This window comes from Typopeltis vanoorti, chromosome 13 (assembly GCF_054136105.1).
Source record: "Typopeltis vanoorti isolate ZY-2024b chromosome 13, IOZ_Tvanoo_1.0, whole genome shotgun sequence".
Taxonomy (NCBI): domain Eukaryota; kingdom Metazoa; phylum Arthropoda; class Arachnida; order Uropygi; family Thelyphonidae; genus Typopeltis; species Typopeltis vanoorti.
The window spans coordinates 126306465-126327178 of record NC_143561.1 but is presented as its reverse complement, the minus strand read 5'-3'; the positions used below and the strand labels follow the sequence as shown (position 1 = coordinate 126327178).

The 20714-nt window shown below is 36.4% G+C and overlaps 1 protein-coding gene across 1 annotated transcript in view; it reads left to right on the top strand.

Moving 5' to 3' along the window:
• The window catches only part of LOC150100523 (uncharacterized), a 194435-nt gene that overhangs the window by 129831 nt on the left and 43890 nt on the right, over positions 1-20714 (top strand). Inside the window, exon 10 of the mRNA XM_090402683.1 lies at positions 15287-15372. Coding sequence (XP_090258809.1) covers positions 15287-15372 — 86 coding nt within the window. The remainder of the gene's footprint in view (positions 1-15286; positions 15373-20714) is intronic.

Below are 20714 nucleotides of genomic sequence, written 5' to 3'. Positions count from 1 at the left end.
CTTAGTCAGTGAGTGTAATGTTTTTGATTTTACTGATGAAATGTTGTGTATTTTTTATGTAGGAAGGGGACTGACCTACCAATTCCTTGAGTGTGGCAGCTAATTTTTTTGCTAAGAGATAATTTGGGCTGTCAATTTCTTCAACGATCGGGCGAAGTGGTGTGCCAGGTTTGTGTATTTTTGGCAGGTCATAAATTCTGGGTGCACGGGCATACTGAGGTATTAATTTTTTTGTCGTTTCTTCGGGCCATGTGTGGACGGATTTGATTAATTCCGTTGTTTTCTTTTTGTTACGTTTTGTGGGGTTGTAGTTAACCTTTTGGTAGGTGTTATGGTCCGATATTAACTGGTTCATTTTTTCAATGTATGTCGTCCGGTCTAAAAGGACGGTGGAATTGCCTTTATCGGCTTTTGTTATTATAATATCCTGGTTATTTTTTAAGGATTTAAGGGCTAGATTTTCGGTTTTGTTTATGTTGGTGTTTAGTTTTTTGTTAGAATTTAGTATATACGATGTTTCCATTCGTATTTTATCAGCCAGAATTGTGGGGAGGGATCGTAAACCTCTCTCGATATGATACACGATATCAAGCTTGTTTACTGACCTCGGAGCAATGGCGTAGTTCAAACCTTTCTTTAGCAGCGAGAGTTCACCTTCGGTGAGAATGTGGTTCGATAGGTTGATAACTGAGCATTGATCCGATGGTGGTTGGTGGCTCCTAACATTGTTTGTGGGCGATTGGTTGCTCCTTATGAAGTCGGTTTGTGGTTGGCTGTTCCTTTCATAATGAATTCTTCAATAATATTATTGAAGAAGAAAATACGAAAGAGTTAAAAAAAAAAAAAAAAAAAAAAAAAAAAAAAAAAAAAAACCACATCTTGGAGATTCAGCTGCAAAATCTGATGAAAACATTAATTTAGCCAGGGAAGCATGTGATGAAATTTTTGCAAAGCCAGAAAAATCAGAATTTCATGATGGATTCAAGACGTTACAGACAGTCCTGTGGAAAAAAGATATATCAAAAGTTCCTGGCAAGTAAATTAACAGGTACATATGTGCTTGTTAATTTACTTGCCTGACATATGTATGAGGGTGGTCTAAAAAGTTCTCAGCCTAACAATGAAAAACGAATTTATAATTTCAAAATTATTTTTATTTTTCAACATAATCTCCCTTAAGACTAATACATTTATTCCAGCTATGCTCCTGCACCATTATCCTGTCCCTGTAGTGGTTCTCAGTAAGACCTGCAAAATACCCCTCTACAGCTGCAATCATCTCTTGATTTGAAGAAAAACGTTGACCAGTGAGGAAGAGGTTGTTTTCGGAAGAGATAGAAGTCAGAGGGAGCCAAATCTGAGGAATAGGATGGATATTCCAACAATTCATAGTGCAGACCCCTTAATTTTCCCATTGCCAAAACACCTTTATGGGCAGGTGCATTGTCCTGATGAAAGATGATTTTTTTCTTATGCAAACCAGGTCTTTTCTCACGAATTATTTTGTCTAGTCTGGCTAAAAGATCGGATTAATATTCTCCAGTTATTATTTTACCCTTTTCAAGATAATTAATAATAAACAAAATGCCTTTAGCATCCCAAAACACTAATGCCATGCTATCTTGCTGATGGAACTGACTTTGTCTTCTTTGGTGCTGAATAACCAGCTTCTGTCCACTTGTTTCAGTGCTGTTTGGATTCTCGTGTGTAATGGTGAATCCAAGTCTCGTCCATAGTAATAAATCAACACACAAAATCAGTTTTATTCTTGATAAAACGCTCCGGCCACTATTCAGAGATTTTCATGCGAGTGCGTTTTTGATCTGCTGTGAGCAAGTGTGGCACCCATCTTGCACAAAGGTTTTTCATTTGCAGTTCTTCATGCAAAATATATCTTACACGTTCTTTTGAAATGCCTATAGTCTCAGCAATTTCATGTACTTTGACTCGCCAGTCATCCAATACCATATCGTGCACTTGATCAATAATTTCTGGTGTTGTTACACTTTTTGAACATCCTTCACGTGGATCATCTTCAAGGCTGGTACGGCCACGTTTAAACTTGGCAGTCCATTTCTTAATTGTTGAAAACGAAGGAGAAGAGTGCCCATAAACGTTTATGAACTTCGAATGAATTTCTTTTGCCGTTAAACATTATTTTACAAAGAATTTTATAACCGCACGATAATCAATTTTATCCGTTTCAAGGGATACAGACAACACTTTTGCTTCAGACAGCTGTATAAAACAAACTACTTGATAGAATGACTTGCAATATCACATGGATGCTTATGACAGATGTATCAACTTATAAAAAAAAAATCTTTCCAATAGTGTTGTGCCATCTATGGTCGAAGTCGAGAAATTTTCAGGCCACCCTCCTAAGAAAGTTCAGTGCATAATTAGCTAAACAAAATTTATGATCAAACCTGATAAGAACATCAAGATAAAGAAAGGCTACTAAAAGAATCAGATAATCAAAGTGACAGAATCAGAAAATAAAGATAGGATCATTCTAAATGAAATCATCTTGGGAGAGGGGAAAGAAGCTTCACAATTTTTGATTTTGATGAAAGTTTTGTTACCTTATCCTTTAGATGGAAGATCCCCTCCCCCCTCCCCTTTTGACATACACATACTCAATTAATTATGGTAACTAGTTTTATTTGGCATATCCATAGAATTTTCAGTTTCATTAGTTGCAGCTTAGTTCCAGATTATCCAATTTTGTATGTTTAAGATATCTTTATTTATTTAATTTTATTTTTATTTTTATTTTTTGACTTTTCAGAGAAACTGATTTTTTCAAGATGATGGCTACCTGCTGTAGATGTTCCAAATGCTCTTTTTTCCCATTTCGCATTCTATTCTGCATCCACAGGTGTGATTTTTAGTGTGTTTCTAAACATATGGAATATGTAATCCCAAACTAACCATGATTGAAGAATTTCTTTTTCATAGAAAAATCTATAGGAAGGGGGTAATCTTCAAAATTTGCAAAAAATTAAAAATCACAGACTTTGAAGTTCCAAAAAAAGTTGTGGGGTCCAAATAAAAAATTGTAATTTTTATGAGAGATACTCTTGATAGGTGGCTATAAAGCAAGATTGGTCCCATTCTGTTATTTTCATCTCTTAGGCCTGGACAGCCTTTTGAAAATAAAGAAAACCACAATTTTTTATTGCATCTTTTAGCATATTTAATACATTCACTTATAGCAACATAATTTTTAGTTATCTCCTGAGTGATGTGAAGTAAGCACATTACATGTTGAAAGTTTTTACTTGTCACCAGCATTAATAAAACCAGCAGAATAAAACATTAAAAAATATAATTTTTGTTGTTATACAATTAACTCAGCTGTGCAGGAATGTAATTTTATACTGTCTCCAAAAAAAAACAGATGATTGCAGTTTAAAGTACTTATAAACTTTTGTTCTATTTTAATCAGTTTTACTCAGCAAGTTAGAAAAATAACTGTCACTTGTCACAAGTGTGGACATAAAAATTTTAATGTTTTGTATAATTCCTGTTCTTATCCTACTCTTTCCTTGATTAAATTATTGCCATACCTAATTTTAAAACCAGACAGAAACCATATAATCATCAACAATCGAATTACTTTATTACTTGAGTTATCAAAATGCTGTTCTCTCTTGAAAATGAAAAAAAAAAAAAGAAAGAAAATCACAGATATTTCTTGATTTTTGCATAGTTCGGAAACACTGCTCTAGAGACCAAATATGGAATTTTTTTCAAGCCATTTCAGGCCTCCGGTGAGCGGGACAGTGGTGTCACACTGGGCGATTAAGTTCATCCCCCACCTAAAGACAATTACAAACATCCATGTCTGTGACAGGATTCAAACCCACAATCTGCTGGTTGGAGAGCAGATGCTCTGACTGCTCAGCATTTATTTTTTACTCTTTCATTTGCTGCTCTCACATGGCACACCATTCATGATCTTTAAAATAATTGTACAAGACAAGGACAGATCATATGGCAACAGACTTTCATCAAAATTTCCATCTCCCTTTTCTGTTTATATCAAAACTGGAAATAAATGCAACTAAATTATCAAGACATCCAAAAGTTGTTTTGAAAGAACTGAAAGTATGAAACTTACATCATGTACAAATGGCAATCATACCTTCTGGTCTCTTATCAGAGCTATTGGTCATAACTTTTGGTCAATTCAGATTCCACCTGTTTTGCACTTGGATGGTTTTGTCACATCAACGCTCTTGTAGAAAAAGCCAATATTCTGGTTTCTTACTTTACTATAGGAGAGGGGGGGAAAATACTACTACTCCTCCAGCACATTGGTGAAATTTTTGCCAAGAGCATATAAACAGAGATGGAGAAGCTCCTGATGTTTTTTAAACTGTAGGTTGTAGTGGTTAGGAAAACATTGCACACAGAGTATGACAGAGTAGATGGAATGAAAGAGTATGAAAAGTTACTTCAGCAGGTTTGAAGTTTGAATGAATTAAAAATGACCAGTTCTTATTGCAAAGCCAGAAGCAGATACAGAATATTTCTAAGAAAGTGATTTGAATAAGTATGAGATAGGGTCATATACAAGGTGGCCCATAAGTCACAAAGGGATTTAAACATTTAATAACTTGTTTATTTATTATTTTTTTATTTATTCATAATAAAATACAGAACCTGGAGATTTTTTATTAGTTATGACAAACCACACCATATCACACCTTCCATTTTTGGCTTCGCAAAGACAGGCACTTGTAAACTGAAGTTATTTTTATTATATTGTACTATTATAAACGTTTTTGGTTGTTACTGCTCTGTTGTAATATTTTCTCTCTGCGCTATTACAATATTATTTTCCTGCTGCTCTCTATATAAAATTATTCTTTAGCTATCCTTTTCTGTGTATCTATTTCCCCTCCTTATACTGTATTAAATTCTTATTCTTCCTGTCATCTCTTACTCTACCTTCTGTGACTCTATATTCTTATACCTGAGAACAATAGAAATTTATTATTTATTAAAGACTGCACAACTAGGCCTCCTTGTGGTATAAGAAATAGTAGTACTTCCAGTAGGTCCTAATCTGACACAAAATCCTCTCTTAATTAAACTACAGTCATGTCTTTCTATTCGTTTCATATCTTATCTATCATTTAATTCCCTGCTCACTGGATCGAGTTTATTTCGAAACAGTGCATTGCATATTAAAGATCAGGCTGTACTCATTGAATATAAATAAGAAGCATGTATTATTAAATACTAAGACTGAATATACAATACATGCAATAGGGAAGTTGCTTCTTATATCTTTAACTTAAGCTACACTCTATGTGACAAACTTCTACAGCATACTTCCACAATTATGTAACATATCTTACAAAATCACTGCAACATAATTTATGACTCCTATTTTAAGCAAACTAATTTAGAACAGAATCACTGTGGTAATTTTCTGTAATTATGCAGCATAAAGCCTTAGAATTCCTTACAATTAACAATTAAACATTTTTCTCAATAATCACTTCTTAGGAATTTGTTATGCTCTAATCCATACACTTAATAATTCCAACCATAAAATTGCATTAATTATTTTCAGGCTATAACTGTCTTATTACATTAAACTTAGCAGTCCATTAAGGTAGTTCCCTTACATCACATACAAAATAATATACAACAATTGACTCGCATGAATTCTTTTTGCCTTTAGTGCACTTCTTCTCTATTAATCTCGGAGTCCTTAGTTTCATTTTCCGTCTTGGGTTTTGAGTTCTTTCCTTAGAGGTTTACGGAGCACCGGCATTTCATTCAGAACGATTGGCGGGTCTGGAATGCGATTTCCTGGCATCTTGGAGCTTCGGGCAAAGAGGATTCAGCATATGGAGCACATGCAGATTTGTCTGATCGGCATCGGGTCCGGCTCGGCTGCTCCCTCCGTAGTTAATTGCTTCTGGTAACCGTCATTTTTGATCTGGACGATTTACAGTGGATCAGCCTCCTTCTCTTTCTCTCCTCCCAACTTCCGTGTGTTCTAGCCAAATTGTTGATACCTGATGGTTAAAGATCCTTGCCTTATATCCAGTCTTCCACTGCACCTTGGGTTAAGGATTGTAACTCCCGAATATTTCCTTGTGACTCCTTTGATTCTTTTGATCTAACATTTCTGCTGACTTCTCTTTTCTCCCCTTTCATACATCTTTAATCCATTTTACCGGATGCGGAAATGTGTTTGATTCAGGCCACCATTGACCTTGAAGGTCATCTTAGACTGAATTTTAAACAAAAGAGCTCTCTTAGACTACAATCAGAACTCTAACATCAAATACATTCCAATGGCAAGGCATTGCTCTTGGCTTTACCATTTTAACATTCCTTGGTTATGCAAGCAAGCAAGCTAATTCCCTTTGGGCTTTATACATAGGCTTTTAGTATTCTATTTACAATAACAAAGTTTATTTTTACAAGCTTTCTAGATGTGACCTCTGTAAAAATTGATGCAATAAAAAACTGGAGAAAATTCATGCTGCATCGAATTTTACATACTTTCTATGGCATGTTCCATCTGCACAAATGTTCTCCTTCAGCTGTCAGATTGTCTGGGTCTTGTTCACATACTCCTTTTTCTTCAAGTAACCCTATAGGAAGAAGTCAAGAACTGTCAGATGTGGAGAAGATGATGGCCAGATAATTGCAGATCTTAACAAAATTATTTTCTCACCAAAAATGTGCTCATTTTCAAAATAAATTGCACGATTTTGTTTCATTGTTGGGTTGTGAACTTTACTATTATTAATTTTCCAAATGTTCCTTAGAATACCTGAAGAAATTAATAATCAAAAAGTTACTCACATTTTAAACCTTTTCGTGATTAATGGGCCAACCTGTATTCACCAAATTTATCCTGAAAGTTTGTCTGAACTTAAGAGGTAAGTTCTTATTGGGTAATGTTAGCTAGGAGATTCACTGTGCATCAAGAGTAGTGGAATTTATGTTGTTGGTAACTGATTAATTGGTGGATCTTCAGATGTTGAAGTTAACTTTCTCCATTATTTTTGGAATGCCTTTGAGATGGCAGTAGGATGGTTGACATTTATTTTCCTTTGCTTTCATACTGAGCTATAGATTCCAGATGAGTATAAAAGAGTGTAGTGACAGTATAGTGATGTACAGGTGTTTTGTAATTTTTGACACAAGTGAGACAAAAGACATTAGTGTATTAGAATTCTTCCAGATTGGTTGGGATGTCTGCTTGCCAAAAGATGTGTGTGTGTGTGGGGGGGGGGGGATGCTTCTGTGCTGTTCTTAGTACAATCAAATTCAAAATAGACAAAAAGACCTCTTGACATTATCCTTCTCTCTAATACCAGGATATAAGTTGATTGATACCATTTTGAGGCATTTAGAAAGGCAGATGGCAGGCACAAATGCTTTGATGAGAACTAGAAGTCATAACTGTCTATGGAACAGAAAGTCGTTTCTTGCAGTTTACCTTTTCAGATTTGGATTTCTTAATAGTTTTTACAGTTGGTTGAGAGTTTGGTATAGGCCAAGTGTGAAGTTTCGGTTTTTATTGTCAGCTAGATGTCTTTTTTTTTGCAAGGGGTGGGGAGCCTTTTTTCACATGTTTGTTGGAGCCCAGACTTGGTTCAACATTTTGAGTAAAAGAATGAAGGCTTTCTAAACGACTTAGAAATTGAATTATCTCCTCTCTGGAACTATTTCTGTAACTCAGAGCAAGTGTTGGATCCTGAAAGTTTAAATAGAACAAAGATAACTTAGAGGAGACTGCATATCCTGTAAAAACTGCAGGGAACTGACTAGGACTCCTGACCCATCATTAGATATCCACTTGGATAGTGATTGAGACAAGGATGGGTTGGCAGTTCAGGACTGCCTAGCCAATCAAAGTGTATTATCTCTTTACTTAAATCACAATTAAAAGTCTACTGGAAAACACTCAGCCTCGAGCAGAATTGAAAACCAGCTCCATCATGGTAAAAAGCACCAATGGGGGGGGGGGGGAAGAAAACTAGCAGAAAAATTAGAGAAATGGCCATGGCAACATAATTGGGTTGATCACTTGGATTCTGCTCCCTTATATTAAAAGGGATTTCTTAACATATAGCTAAAATTCTAAAATCTCTTAATATTGTAGTGTCCTTTCTTCCTGTCAGGAAGATTTCTACCTTCGTTCCTTTCTTCACCTAAAGACAAGCTTTCTCTTCAATCAAGCAATCTACCAGATCCCATGATCCCATTGGACAGTCTGGCAAATGTGCAGCTATCCATCATGAAGAACATAAATCTTACATCCTTGACAACGAACCAGAACAGTCTGGCCTAGTAGAACATGCTATCTTGATCAGACAGTTTTTTTTTTGGAAGAAAACTCCTTTACATAGAAGTAGATTCCTCGGAGTGCTTATATAAAGAGAGTTGTGAAACCTTTATACATGACCGAACTTAAACAGATCTAATGGCCTTTGATTGTTATCCCTTTTATGGGAAATATTATTACATCATTTATATGCAAATTCCTGATTATACTATTGTAATTTTTATAATTGGGAATTTTACTGACCATTTGTTGTCCTATTAATGTTATAGTGCCTGTTTTGAAAATAATTCTTTAATTATAATTTTATATTATTGTCCATTTTCAATGTACTGAGGATGCCTATGATGCATAGGCAAACATTTTACAACTAATAAATTTATTTCTCATAAGTTTTAGTTTCCCATGCTTAATTTTTCTAAACATAGTTGGGATTGCCAAGATGAAGACTGAAACAGATGACATACTCCTAATTAATAATTATATCTATGTTTTTGGGATCACTTAAAGGTCAGAGCCAGATAACTGGGAGGAGACCTGCACATAGCCTTTTAGGAATGCAGAGAACTGACTGGGCTTCTGACAAAATGTCCATGTAGTGTACACTATTAGTAAGAGACTTCGGTGTCTTTTAAGTAGTGCAAGCTAAGGAGGCAATTCTTGCTGAAGGTTGTATTCTCATAAGTTCCATATGCTATTTCTTTTTAAAACTTTCTAGTTTCTATATGTTCAGCTATGAAATAAGGATGGACTTATAATATCCATATTTCTGTTAATTATTATGTTATACTAACCTCCATGGAAGCAAAAGCCTCGACTGATATGTCTGGACCCTGCATGTTTCTTGCTTATAACACTAGCTGTGAAAGAGTTAATTTAGTTGAGCCTTTTCCTGAGTGAAGGATTATCACACCTCATAATTGGGAATAATTTTATGGTTTACACCTCTTATCCACAAGTTTTACTGCTTAGTTATAAAGTATATTATACAGGTGGTCCCTGGGTAATGGATGACCTGACTTATGGCGTTATGTACTTACAAATGGGCTCCCAAGACCCCCCACAAGGATAACTAAATCAGTAGTTCTCGAACTGTGCACTGCAAAATATTCCAATATTTTCACTGAAATAACTGCACCAACTGTGCACTGCAGCTGTTAGGTAAGCCTATGTTCTGACTTTGGGCACTGTGGAAAAATTCCAATACACTAAGGGCACCGTGAAAAAAAAGTTTGGGAACTATTGAATTAATAATTAAATTAATAATTCAGAAACTAGTTTCTTCTGTGCATGTAAACAAACCTGCATGTATGAGTTTGTTTTTATGTTCTGTTAGTTTGAATTAAAAGAAAGAGCACAATAGTTTCTATAACTTATTATTACAGTACTGGGGTATTATTATTATTACAGTTTTACACTGCATTATTATTGCCACATATGAGCCATTATAGTATGGCTCATATGTGGCCATACTATAATGGCTACATATGAGCCATCTGTGGCCATTATACTATGCATTAAAGTATTGTCATTATTATTACCATATATGATATATGCACCATATATATAAAATCATGACCAGAGTAATACTGAACAGAATCCAAAACACTCGAAGACAACTCCAGTAGAGAGCAGGTAGGATTTAGAAGAGGCTTCTCCACAATAGATCATATCCAGGTCATTTCACAACTAACAGAAAAATGCAGAGAATACCGAATCCCTCTATGTTTCCTCTTTATTGATTTTAAAAAAGCATCTGATACCATAGAACACAATGCAGCCATCAGTGCCTTACTGGAAATAAATGTGGATCCTACTTACATTCACATGATAAAAGAAATTAACAAAAATCAGACCACACAAATAATCCTATTTGATCAACCTATAAATATAGATATAAAGAGAGGGGGTCCGTCAAGGCGATGTGATCTCCCCAAATCTATTTACCAGCACTTTAGAATACATTCTGAAAAAAAATAGACCTAAACGGAGGAATAAGCATAGATGGTGAAAAACTACAAATCCTTATGTTTGCCGATGACTAGTACTGATATCCCACAACCCAAAAGACCTAGAAGAAATGGGTGAAAAAATATACACAAACAGCAGTAAAATAGGCTTAGAAATGAATCTGAAAAAAACAAAATGGATCAAAAACATCTACACAAGTGACAGTCACCTATGTATTGATAACATCTCTATAGAACAAGTTGACGCCTACAATTACTTAGGACAAACAACTAAAATGAATAATGATTTATCTGAAGAACTAGCAAAAAGAAAGAAAGCTTCATAGCTATCATTCGACAGACTAAAAGAAACACTTACTGATCCAAATCTTGTCATCTCTGCGAAGGTAAAACTATTTAATAGTGACATACTTCCATCACTCACATATGGATCAGAAACACGGAACACGACAAGAAAAGAAGAAGAAACTCTCAGAATATCAGCATGCAATAGAATGCAGGATTTGTAACATCAGCAAAATGGAACATGTTAGAAACACGGAACTAAGAAAGAGATCAGGCATAAAAGATGTGGTAACTGCAGTATATGAAAGCAAGATGAGATGGGCAGATCACATAGCCAGACTTAGGGATAACAGATGGACATATAGAATACTCAACTGGCAACCAAGAATAAAGAGAAAAGCAGGAAGACCACCTACAAAATGGGAAGATCCACTAGTGAAATCTATGGGTATAACATGGAAGAGAGAGGCTCAATATCGAGATCGTTGGAGGCATCGTTGTGATCTGTATTCATGGAGAAATCCTGAGTGAAACACAGGTCCATCAAGGTAATATGCACTGTTCATCAGGGATCCAAGTTAAAGACATTCTCAGGAATGTATCTCGTCCCTAATCCAAGGACTGCCTGTACTTGACAAGAAATTATATTCTGGTTTTAATTCTTTACCCATGCATAAGCAAGGTTTGCATGTAAGGTATCTTCACAACTATTCTATTTATATAGAGAGGTTGGTGACTTCGCATCACTTATCCCCATATCCCATAATGCAAAAGCATTATGGCACGGTACATTTTCTTGATAAAACAAAAAATAAAATCCCATAATCCTAAACTTTAGGAATGCAGAGGACTGACTGGGCTTCTGACATAATCTTCAGTCTTGCCTTCATGCAGTACACTATTAGTAAAAGACATGAGTCTTTTAAGTAGTGCAACAAGAAAAAATACAGTGCCATAATCCTAAACTTCCACACTGAACATGATGAAATGCTGGAGGATGACATCACCAAACTAGTTGAAAATATAGTTTCAACTGTAGAAAAATCAACAGATGCCACTGCCTCAGGTCCACACATAAAAGAAGGGATGGAACAAACTGCCTGCAACTAGTAAAAGTAACCTGTGACACACCGATGAGCACATCACAATTAATGGTGGCTGTGAACAACCTCAAAGGCACTTCTACTCAATCATGAATGTGAACTTGGTCTCAACCTTACCTTCCATCAGCATGAACGAGGATGTTGACTTTGCAAACAACTGGAAGAAAAATGACGAGTAGTGACGAAACATAGGACATCGACCATAAAAGAGGAATTCTAGTGTGGAAATATGACTACTAATAGCTATCTTGGAAACCAAATCACTGCATAGGAAGCGTGTATCACCCCACTTGGTTAACAACAGAAAAAACCCACAAAGCCGTCTGGATCCACCTCACTAATATACATGCTTCATCAGCTTCAACCTCAACAATGTTCACTTCCAGCTCTAGCCTGCAAAATCCCACCTGCTTTTCCTGACAGAAATTCGAATTTCAGCCTCTCCAAGCACTACTCATCTCATATTCCACATTTTGAACTTCTTTCAGAATGTAGAATCTCTTAACCATCATCCTCTTTGACTTGAAAATGTTTCACCTGTCAAATTTATATGCCATTTCTATTGTGCCCCCAGTTCCACTCACCACTGATTATTTTGGCTTCTCTTTAAATGTCACTGTCCTTCAGTTCATCTTTCCCAGTAGTGAGGTTATCTTCCTTGGAGACATCAACATTTACGATACCAACTTGTTTTCCTTCTCAAACTATGCAGACGAAGTATGTAGAGATGCCAAGCCATTTGCCACCACAAACGACCTCACACAGATCACATGTCCACCAGAGTAGTACTAGATAATCCACACCACTCTCCAAGCACTGGACCTCTTCCTCACTAATGATCCCTCCAAGTATACTATAAGGTCGAATCTCTCATGGGTAATTAATTCTGTTTGTGCTTTTCTTCTCTTCTCCTACTGAACAAAATATAGCCATTCCCAACCAAGACTAATCTGACCTTATAAGAACACCAGGTATTCTTATAATGTTGGATGGTTAGGATTTATCATCCATTCCTAAGAAGGGCAATAAATCCTTACTATCAAATTATTGCCCTCTCTCTCTCTCTCACCTCAATCCTCTCCAAACTAATGAAGAGAAAGGAGGGTGAGAAAGTTATAGAGAGGATTGGGGTGAGGTCTATTAAAAGAATCGCCAACACTCAATTCTTACACTAACTCGAATATACTCGATTAAGAAATGACCACCGCTATGGATTCTTCTAGTGTCGATTAACAGGGAATCTGCTCACCTATGTCAACCATCTCTGAATAAGTACTATGGAAAAGTTTGATAAATCCCAAATGGTTGCACTTGATATCTCCATGGCTCTCAACTGGGTCTGGCACAATGGTCTATTAAGTAAGTTCCAATCATTTGGTCTGTCTCATGACTCTATAACTGGGTTGCCGGTTTCCTCATTGGATGCACATTCTGTGTGATCGTGGATGGTTTCCCTTCTAACTAAGCAACTAATGCTGGGATCCCACAAGGTTCTGTTTCCTCTCATCCACTCTCTTCCTTCTATAAATATATTAGTGACCTGCTCCAGCTAACTACTACTAGTCCAATACACATTTTGCTGATGATACCATGCTACATCCCCCCCCCCCTTCTAACTTGACAAACCTTGTACCACATACTGCCACAACCTACAGAGCAAGAATCTCTTCATTCCTAAATTTTGATCTCCAAATCATCCTTCAATGGAGATCTGATAACCTTATCAATTTTAATGCTTGCAAAACATAGTTCTGCCTCATTTATACAAAAAAGAACCATATTTTTCCAGCCTCACCTTTGACAACACTCAGATATCTAGAAAAAATTAGATTTTTCTCTTTAGTATCATCCTGACATAAAGCCTCTTTTGGTATAAACACATCATGATTATTCCCTCCTTAACATCTAAAAAATTAGGATTCTTTTGCTCAAGGCATTACTTTATCACTGAATAGCTGTTAACCCCTGTACAAATCCACCCATCCATTATGCTTAGTGTCCCCAAAAGATCTGCATAAATACCTGAGACAACACAGAGGAGAGCAGTCAGACTGATTAATGACCTGTCTCTGACCAACTCGTCCAACTGTTCTCACATATATGTTTAGTATCTGTTGCATGCATCTTCTATAAATATTTCCATGGCAAATGTTCATTAAACTAGCATCAATAATTCCCCCCCCCCCACACACACACACACATACACACCTCTCTAACAAATCCATTGAAACGTGCATCTTTCACAGTCCAACTCCTAGCCCATACATTTTTCCTCCTTTTTCATTCTTACTACTGCTGCTGCATTCTGGAACAGCCTCCCCTCCAATATGTTTCCCAAGGAATACAATACACATGCTTTCAAATCTCGTGAACCAGTTCCTCTTTACTCAAACCTCTTCTCATAAAAGCTAATGTACTATAGGTTGACCAGCCAAGCTTTCACGTATGGGTATAATGTAACTTCCTCATTCTAGCTCTCAATGATGAGACCTCAATAAAGATCAAAACTGGTCTGGATAGTGACCCCTTACCATAATGCTTTTTTTAATTATGGAATACTGAGCCAATCGATGTGAAGACTATATAAGGACTAGTCATGAAGATACTTCACATACAAACTTTGTTTATGCTAAGATTAAAATAAAAATTTCTTGTCAGATATGATATTATTCACATTATTTCAACTTTAACGTATGCTTCATGTTCATATATTTGGTGAATACATAAACACATCATAGCTGCTAGGGAGATTAAGATTAGCTGTTTTTCAGTTTCCTTTATAAAAATAGAGGAGGACCTTGTGTAACAGTGCAACACTCCATCTATCTAGCTGACAGTCAAAATATCATAGTGAGCACTAGACATTAGTTTGAAATCCTGCTGAGTTCTCTGCACTCCTTGTGGGCTAAATGGAGGTACTTGTTAACTAGCTTTGAGAATTAAATGACCTTATTACCCCTGAGTAATAACACTTGACACTTCACAAGGAAGACTGATTTTGATCACCTTATTGGAATTGCAACAGAAGCCACTCTGATACAGATGGAACAAATGCTCTGACCTACTGCATTCACTATGTTGTCTTTCATCATCATGGTCTAGCCTACAGCATAATGGGTGATCATTTAAATTTTCGGAAAGTGTGCATAGTCAGTGCCCAGAGAATTGAACCCTCAGCACAAAACGAACCAAATGGATCTGATCTTGCGACATCTCTTCTGCTATGTAGATGAAGAAGATGCGTTAAACAGGATTGTTACAGGGAATGAATCATCGGTTTACCACCCCGAATCAATTTTTATTCCCTGTGATTGTTATTTGTTGGCATGTCAGTTTTTTCAGTTTACCAGTCATGTCTTGGCAGTCCTTTATCACTAATTTCATGTAATTCATCTCCAATAAGACATCTTAATCACTTGCATTTCTGCTTTTTTATTGTGTATATTGTCTTAATTGTTGAAAGGTTCCATGCTTGTACCAATTCTATTGTAGTTTTGAAAGCACTGCAAAATTCTTGATAATTTCAGTTAACAGTTTGTATTTAAATAAAAAACTAGTTTCTATGTTTTTTTATTCTTTTGCTGCTTATTTTTATTACACAGCCCAGGAGAGCCATATTTCCTCAGCAGTCAATCCTGAAACGCTGTCTTCAGGTGCATGGTCAAGTCAAGATGTTCAGCCTACTCAGGTGAGAAATATTCATTTCTAAAAGAACTATATCAGCATGTGATTTTTGATTATGAATAATATAAATCTTGTGTGTTGGTTTCATGGAAAAATGGATATTCATCTCCTCTTTAATATATGTCAAACTGCTAGTTTTTAAAATTTATTCAGCAGAGTGTGTTTCTGTTCACTTTTTAACATAATTAAAAATAAGTTTTTGTTTGATGAAACTGATTTTCTACAGACAGAACTATCCAAACAGTGAGGTAATCTTCCATAGGGCCTTGATATTTACAGTACTAACCTGCTTTCCATTTCCAATTCAACTAATCAAACAAAGAGATGTCAGGGTATTTGATATAAGCAGTGACCTAATGCAAATCCATTGATCCAACCACTAGATAATTCTCACCATCTGCTTGATGCTTTTGACTTTTTCTTAACCCATTCTTTTATTAGAAATTTCTCCTTTAGGTAACAAAAACTATAATCATTTCATACTTCTGCCAGACTTCTATCCCTCAGTCTTTTCCAGGTTTGTGTCTTTTTAAAAACTGTCACCATCCAGGATGAGTAATTTCCATTTCAGATCGTGGATCTTTACACTCTCCTGATTCAAAAATGTGCTCTAATTGAATTAATTCCTTCAGGAACAAAGTGAAGGTCTTCTTTTTCTTTTGTTCACTTAAAATCTCCACTCACTGCTCAAGTCATTATTGTCCAAGTGTGCGAATATTCCAAGAGAAAAAAAAATTCACATAATGCAAATGATAAAATCAAAGCCTGACAATGCAGCCTTGAAGTTTGCTGTCGAAAAATTATCAACACATCCAGAAAACTTGTCTCCTGCTCAGATGGCAGTTGTTCCTCTCTTTTCCCTTGCTAAGTTCATTTAGCTAAAACCACTACCCTTGAGTCTGCTATCCTAGCAGACTACCCTTCTCTGCTTCAACATTCTCTGATATCCAGGGTAATACCATTATAGGGATACCACCTAGATGTTAGAGGTAAATCATGCCTCCCTCTCCCTCATACAAGAACAGAACAGCACATAATGTTCTGTTCTCATACCAAGAACAGAACATTATGTGCTGCTTTTGGTTTAGATGCCAACAACTCTTCATAATGACAATAGTCCCCACCCTCCAATTCTGTTCAAAACGCTTGTGCCCTAGAACTAATACCCATTCTGTTCCAACTTCGGGCTTCTCCTTCATGCTCATTAGGGATCACTGAGTACACCATGGCGCTATATTCATTTCAACCAAACAAGTGTGGGGAGAATGTTTCTCGTCAAATTCCTTCTCATCTTGGTTCTCTCAGAAATGAAAGCACACCAATCAGCATCTATTAATGTGGTTTCATCCACTTTCAGTCTGCAGTAGATTTTCTAGCCAACATCTGGATTTTGTATACAGCAATCTCTCGATTAGTGCCCCTAATGCGTTCTTTAAAACAGGTGCATTAATCGAAAATGCACTAATCGAATATAATAACCTATGGGAAAATGTATAATTCGTTCCTCGGATTTCTTTTTTGACCCTTAATTTTTTTTATAAGAGAATTAGGATATGTCTCAGGGCCTAGTTAAAGGAAAACCATGAAGCTGAAAGACAATAAAACATACTCAATATAAATTTATTATTCTGCTTGTTAACAAAGAATAGTTTGGCAGGCATTGTTTCTTTTTTTCATACAACTGACGGTATGGCCCTATTGCCTCTTCTGCAAATTTTACTGGTCCTCTCTTCACCAGGATCATCCTCTAAGTATTGCTGCTTAAAAACTTCGATTGTATGAAATCTGTTTTCAAATTGTTTCAGTGAAACCTCTTTGGGCTTGTCAGTGATTAAATTTTCTTTATATTCTTCAGGATCTAAATTTAGCAGGTCAGAATCACTCAACTTCTCAGAATAAGATTTAATTAATTTAGATTCATTTGAAAAACCTCTAAAATCATTTGCACAATGTGGAAAAATGTGCTTCCAAACGGCTTGCATATTGCTAGCAGTAATTTCATTTGACTTTGCGACTTTATAACCAGGCTGAGATTTCTCTGATTTGGCTAGAAAAGTCTGGGAAGGAATTTGCTTCCAAAAAAAGGCTGGTTTCATCGACATTAAATATTTGCTGATCACAATAGTCTCCTTCTTACACAATTTTCTTCAAAATCTCTGGATATCTCCTTATCAGCACTCGTAGCTACTCCTGTGATTAAAACATTATGTAGGCTATTTCTCTATTTGAAATGCTCAAATCACCCAGCAGTAACGTGGAATTCTTCTTTTCCATCATTGATAGCCCTTTCTTTCCAGGTTACAAAGAGACAATGTTTTTGATTTAATAAGGCCAGTGTTTAGCAGGATCCATTTTTGGTTAATCTTCGATCTATGTAAAAAGAAGTCTCTCTAATTCAATCATTATAATACTTTGATTTCAAGTGCATGCATGATGAACTTGAAGCAGCCTTACCTTTCTCTTTGTATTCAGCAGTTGATTCACCCATTTTTGTGTTCTTGTCCTATCTCTGCTCTGGACTTGCCTTGTTCATTTTTCTTTATCATTTTAAGTTTTTCTTCCAATGAGATTACTTTTCAAATCATTTTCACACTTCTATTTTTTGCTCACTTTTACTCATGATTAAAGGTTATGAAAATAATTTAAAATAAAAAAGTAAGGAAAACAATTGCATGAGATATGATGAGCAAAATGCTATGTAAAGCAGATGACATAAATTTTGTCAGTAAATTTGGAACATAGTGTACATGGAAATAGTGTAGTATGTCATTAGAAAATAACTTTGTAAAATGTTTCAAATTGGTAACTAAATTATTTCATCCTGGTGAGTGATTTTTTAAAATAGTTAGCCATAAAAAATGTATAGATCGAAAATTTTTAAAATCTGTAACATTTATTTTTAAGATGTATTTAAGATGCACTCTAATCGAATTTTAGAGGTGCACTAATTGAATTTGGGTATCGAAAAAAAATGATGCACTAATCGAAAATGCATTAATCGAGGGATTGCTGTATGTATATATATATATATGTGTGTGTGTGGGTGGGTGTGTATATATGTGTGTGTGTGTGTGTGTGTGTGTGTATATATATACACACACTATGGCACAGTAGTGCCATTTGTGGGCAAGAAGAATAGAAGAAAGGAAGAATCTGTTCACATTTTGCTTGAACAGCTGAGGGTTGTAATTCTTATTCTTGGGGGGAAGGCAGAGTGGGAGAGACTGTTCCAATGAACAGAAATAGATAGAATGAAAGAGGAGGCAGTGAATTTGTTTCCTTGAGTTTTAAGATGGACTGTAAAGGGTGTTGGTTAGCATTGGCTCTTGTTTTAATGAGTTTGGGAGATTGGAGAAATAATAGTGGCCAATTCAGCACAGCACTGTACACGAAAGTATCTGTAGAAGAGGCACAAGCTAGAAACTTGGATATCTGTGAGAGAGAGAGGGGGGATTGAGTAATCTTAGGAAGGATTTTGGTGCCACCCAAATATGGGAACAATATTCCTTGGTTGAGTGGATTTGAGATTTGTATAGAGTTATCAGGTGTGAAGTAGTATCTTGTGCAAAAAAGTATAAGAAGTTTTGTGGTGGTTGCAGAAGCTGTAGTTGAAATGTGGTTGTGCCAGGGAAAATTAGAGGTGCAAGTCAGTCCAAGAAGAGTAATCTGATCGTGTTTGGTTATCTCAGTATTATTGAACATAAAGGGAAGGGATGTGAAATATCAGTCAAGACTGAGTTTTGGTGACACTGAAGTTTACAAGATTGTCCTAGCCCAATTGGGAAATAGCTAGGAGATCACAGTTCAAGTCACTGGTTGTGGATCTTGAGGATTCTAATACTTGACTGTGAGGTTTGTCAAATGAAAAGGAGAAATGGACTGTACTGTTATTGGCAAAGCTATGGATAGGATTTGGAAGGCTATGAGAGCAGATCATTTATATACAAGAGAAATAAAGTGGGTGAGAGAACAGAACCCTGGAGTACTGCTGCATTGGTAGGGAAATCTGAGGAGAAGAAACCATCCACCATGACGCATAGTGAGCGACCAATGAGAAATCTGGTGGTCCAGTTGCAGAGTCTGGAAGGCAGACCATAGGATGGTAGTTTGTTAAGTAGGCTTCTGTGCCAAACCCAATCAAATACCTTTTGAAGTGTAGAGAGCAACCACTTGAGTTTCTCCAAATTTTCCATGGCTTGAGTCCAGAGGTGGGTGGTGAAACAAGATCAGCTGTAGACCGCAAGTGGCAGAATCCATACTGCTGGTCACTGATTAGTTGGTAGGTCTCTAGGTGGTTCAAGAGTTGGTTGTTGATACCTTCTCCATAATTTTAGAAATAGCAGAAGCGAGAGCAATTGGATGGTAGTTCGTTAGTTGACTTTTATTATCTTTCTTTGGTTTGGGCTGGATGTAGATATGTTTCCATGTTGTAGGTTGAATAGGATAGATTGAAGAGGTGATACAGGATACAGATTTTTAGCACAATAGGGATACCATCAGGATCAGACACCTTGTTTCTGTTCAGGTTATTAAGGATTTTTTCGATTTCTTTTTGGCAGAAGCAATGGATGACAGGGAACCATTCTTGGTGGAGCGGAGGAAACTTTGCCCAGGTCATCAGTGCAGGAACTGGGAGAGTAATGCCAGTAAGTCGGCCTTGTCTTTAGGTGAGGTAACTACAGTATCACCAAGATGCAAGAGTGTTGGATACCTAGGTGGGCAGAAGTTGCACCCAATGGCCTTGGCAAGGGACCAGAAAGAGTGACTGTCATTTGAGCAGGAGGCAAGTTTGCAACATTTGGCCTTTTCAGAGTTGGCAATGATTCTTTTGCAGTTGTTGCAAGTTGCAGCATAGGCAGAGCGGACAGCTGGAGTTTAAGTCTTGAGCCATTCAAGGTAAGCAGAGGTTTTTTTCTTTTAGAATTGGCATACTTTTTTTTGAGCAGTGGCTGAGAATTTGAAGTGGAATAAGGGATGGAATCCTTCATTACAGTAAAGATGATTTCTGTTATTCAATCTAAGCAAGGTGCTTGGATCATAACTGAAGCAGTAGTTGGACCATGGAAAGGAGGAATAGAATTCACGGAGGTCATCTGATTTGGCACGTTTCTTTCTCAGCATCTCTGTAGTGCCAAAGGACACAAAAATGGGAACTGGTTGTTCTGTGACAAAAGACATGAGGTTGTGATCCAAGTTACTAAGAGGAGAACTGACAACCACAGTATACTTAGAAGGGGAGATTGTTAGGAAGAGGTCAAGTATGTTGACAAATTGTGGAGGGGATTGTGTGGTATTCTGGTAGATAGATTGATCTGTGACAGGTCATTGCTGATGTAAACTCCTCAG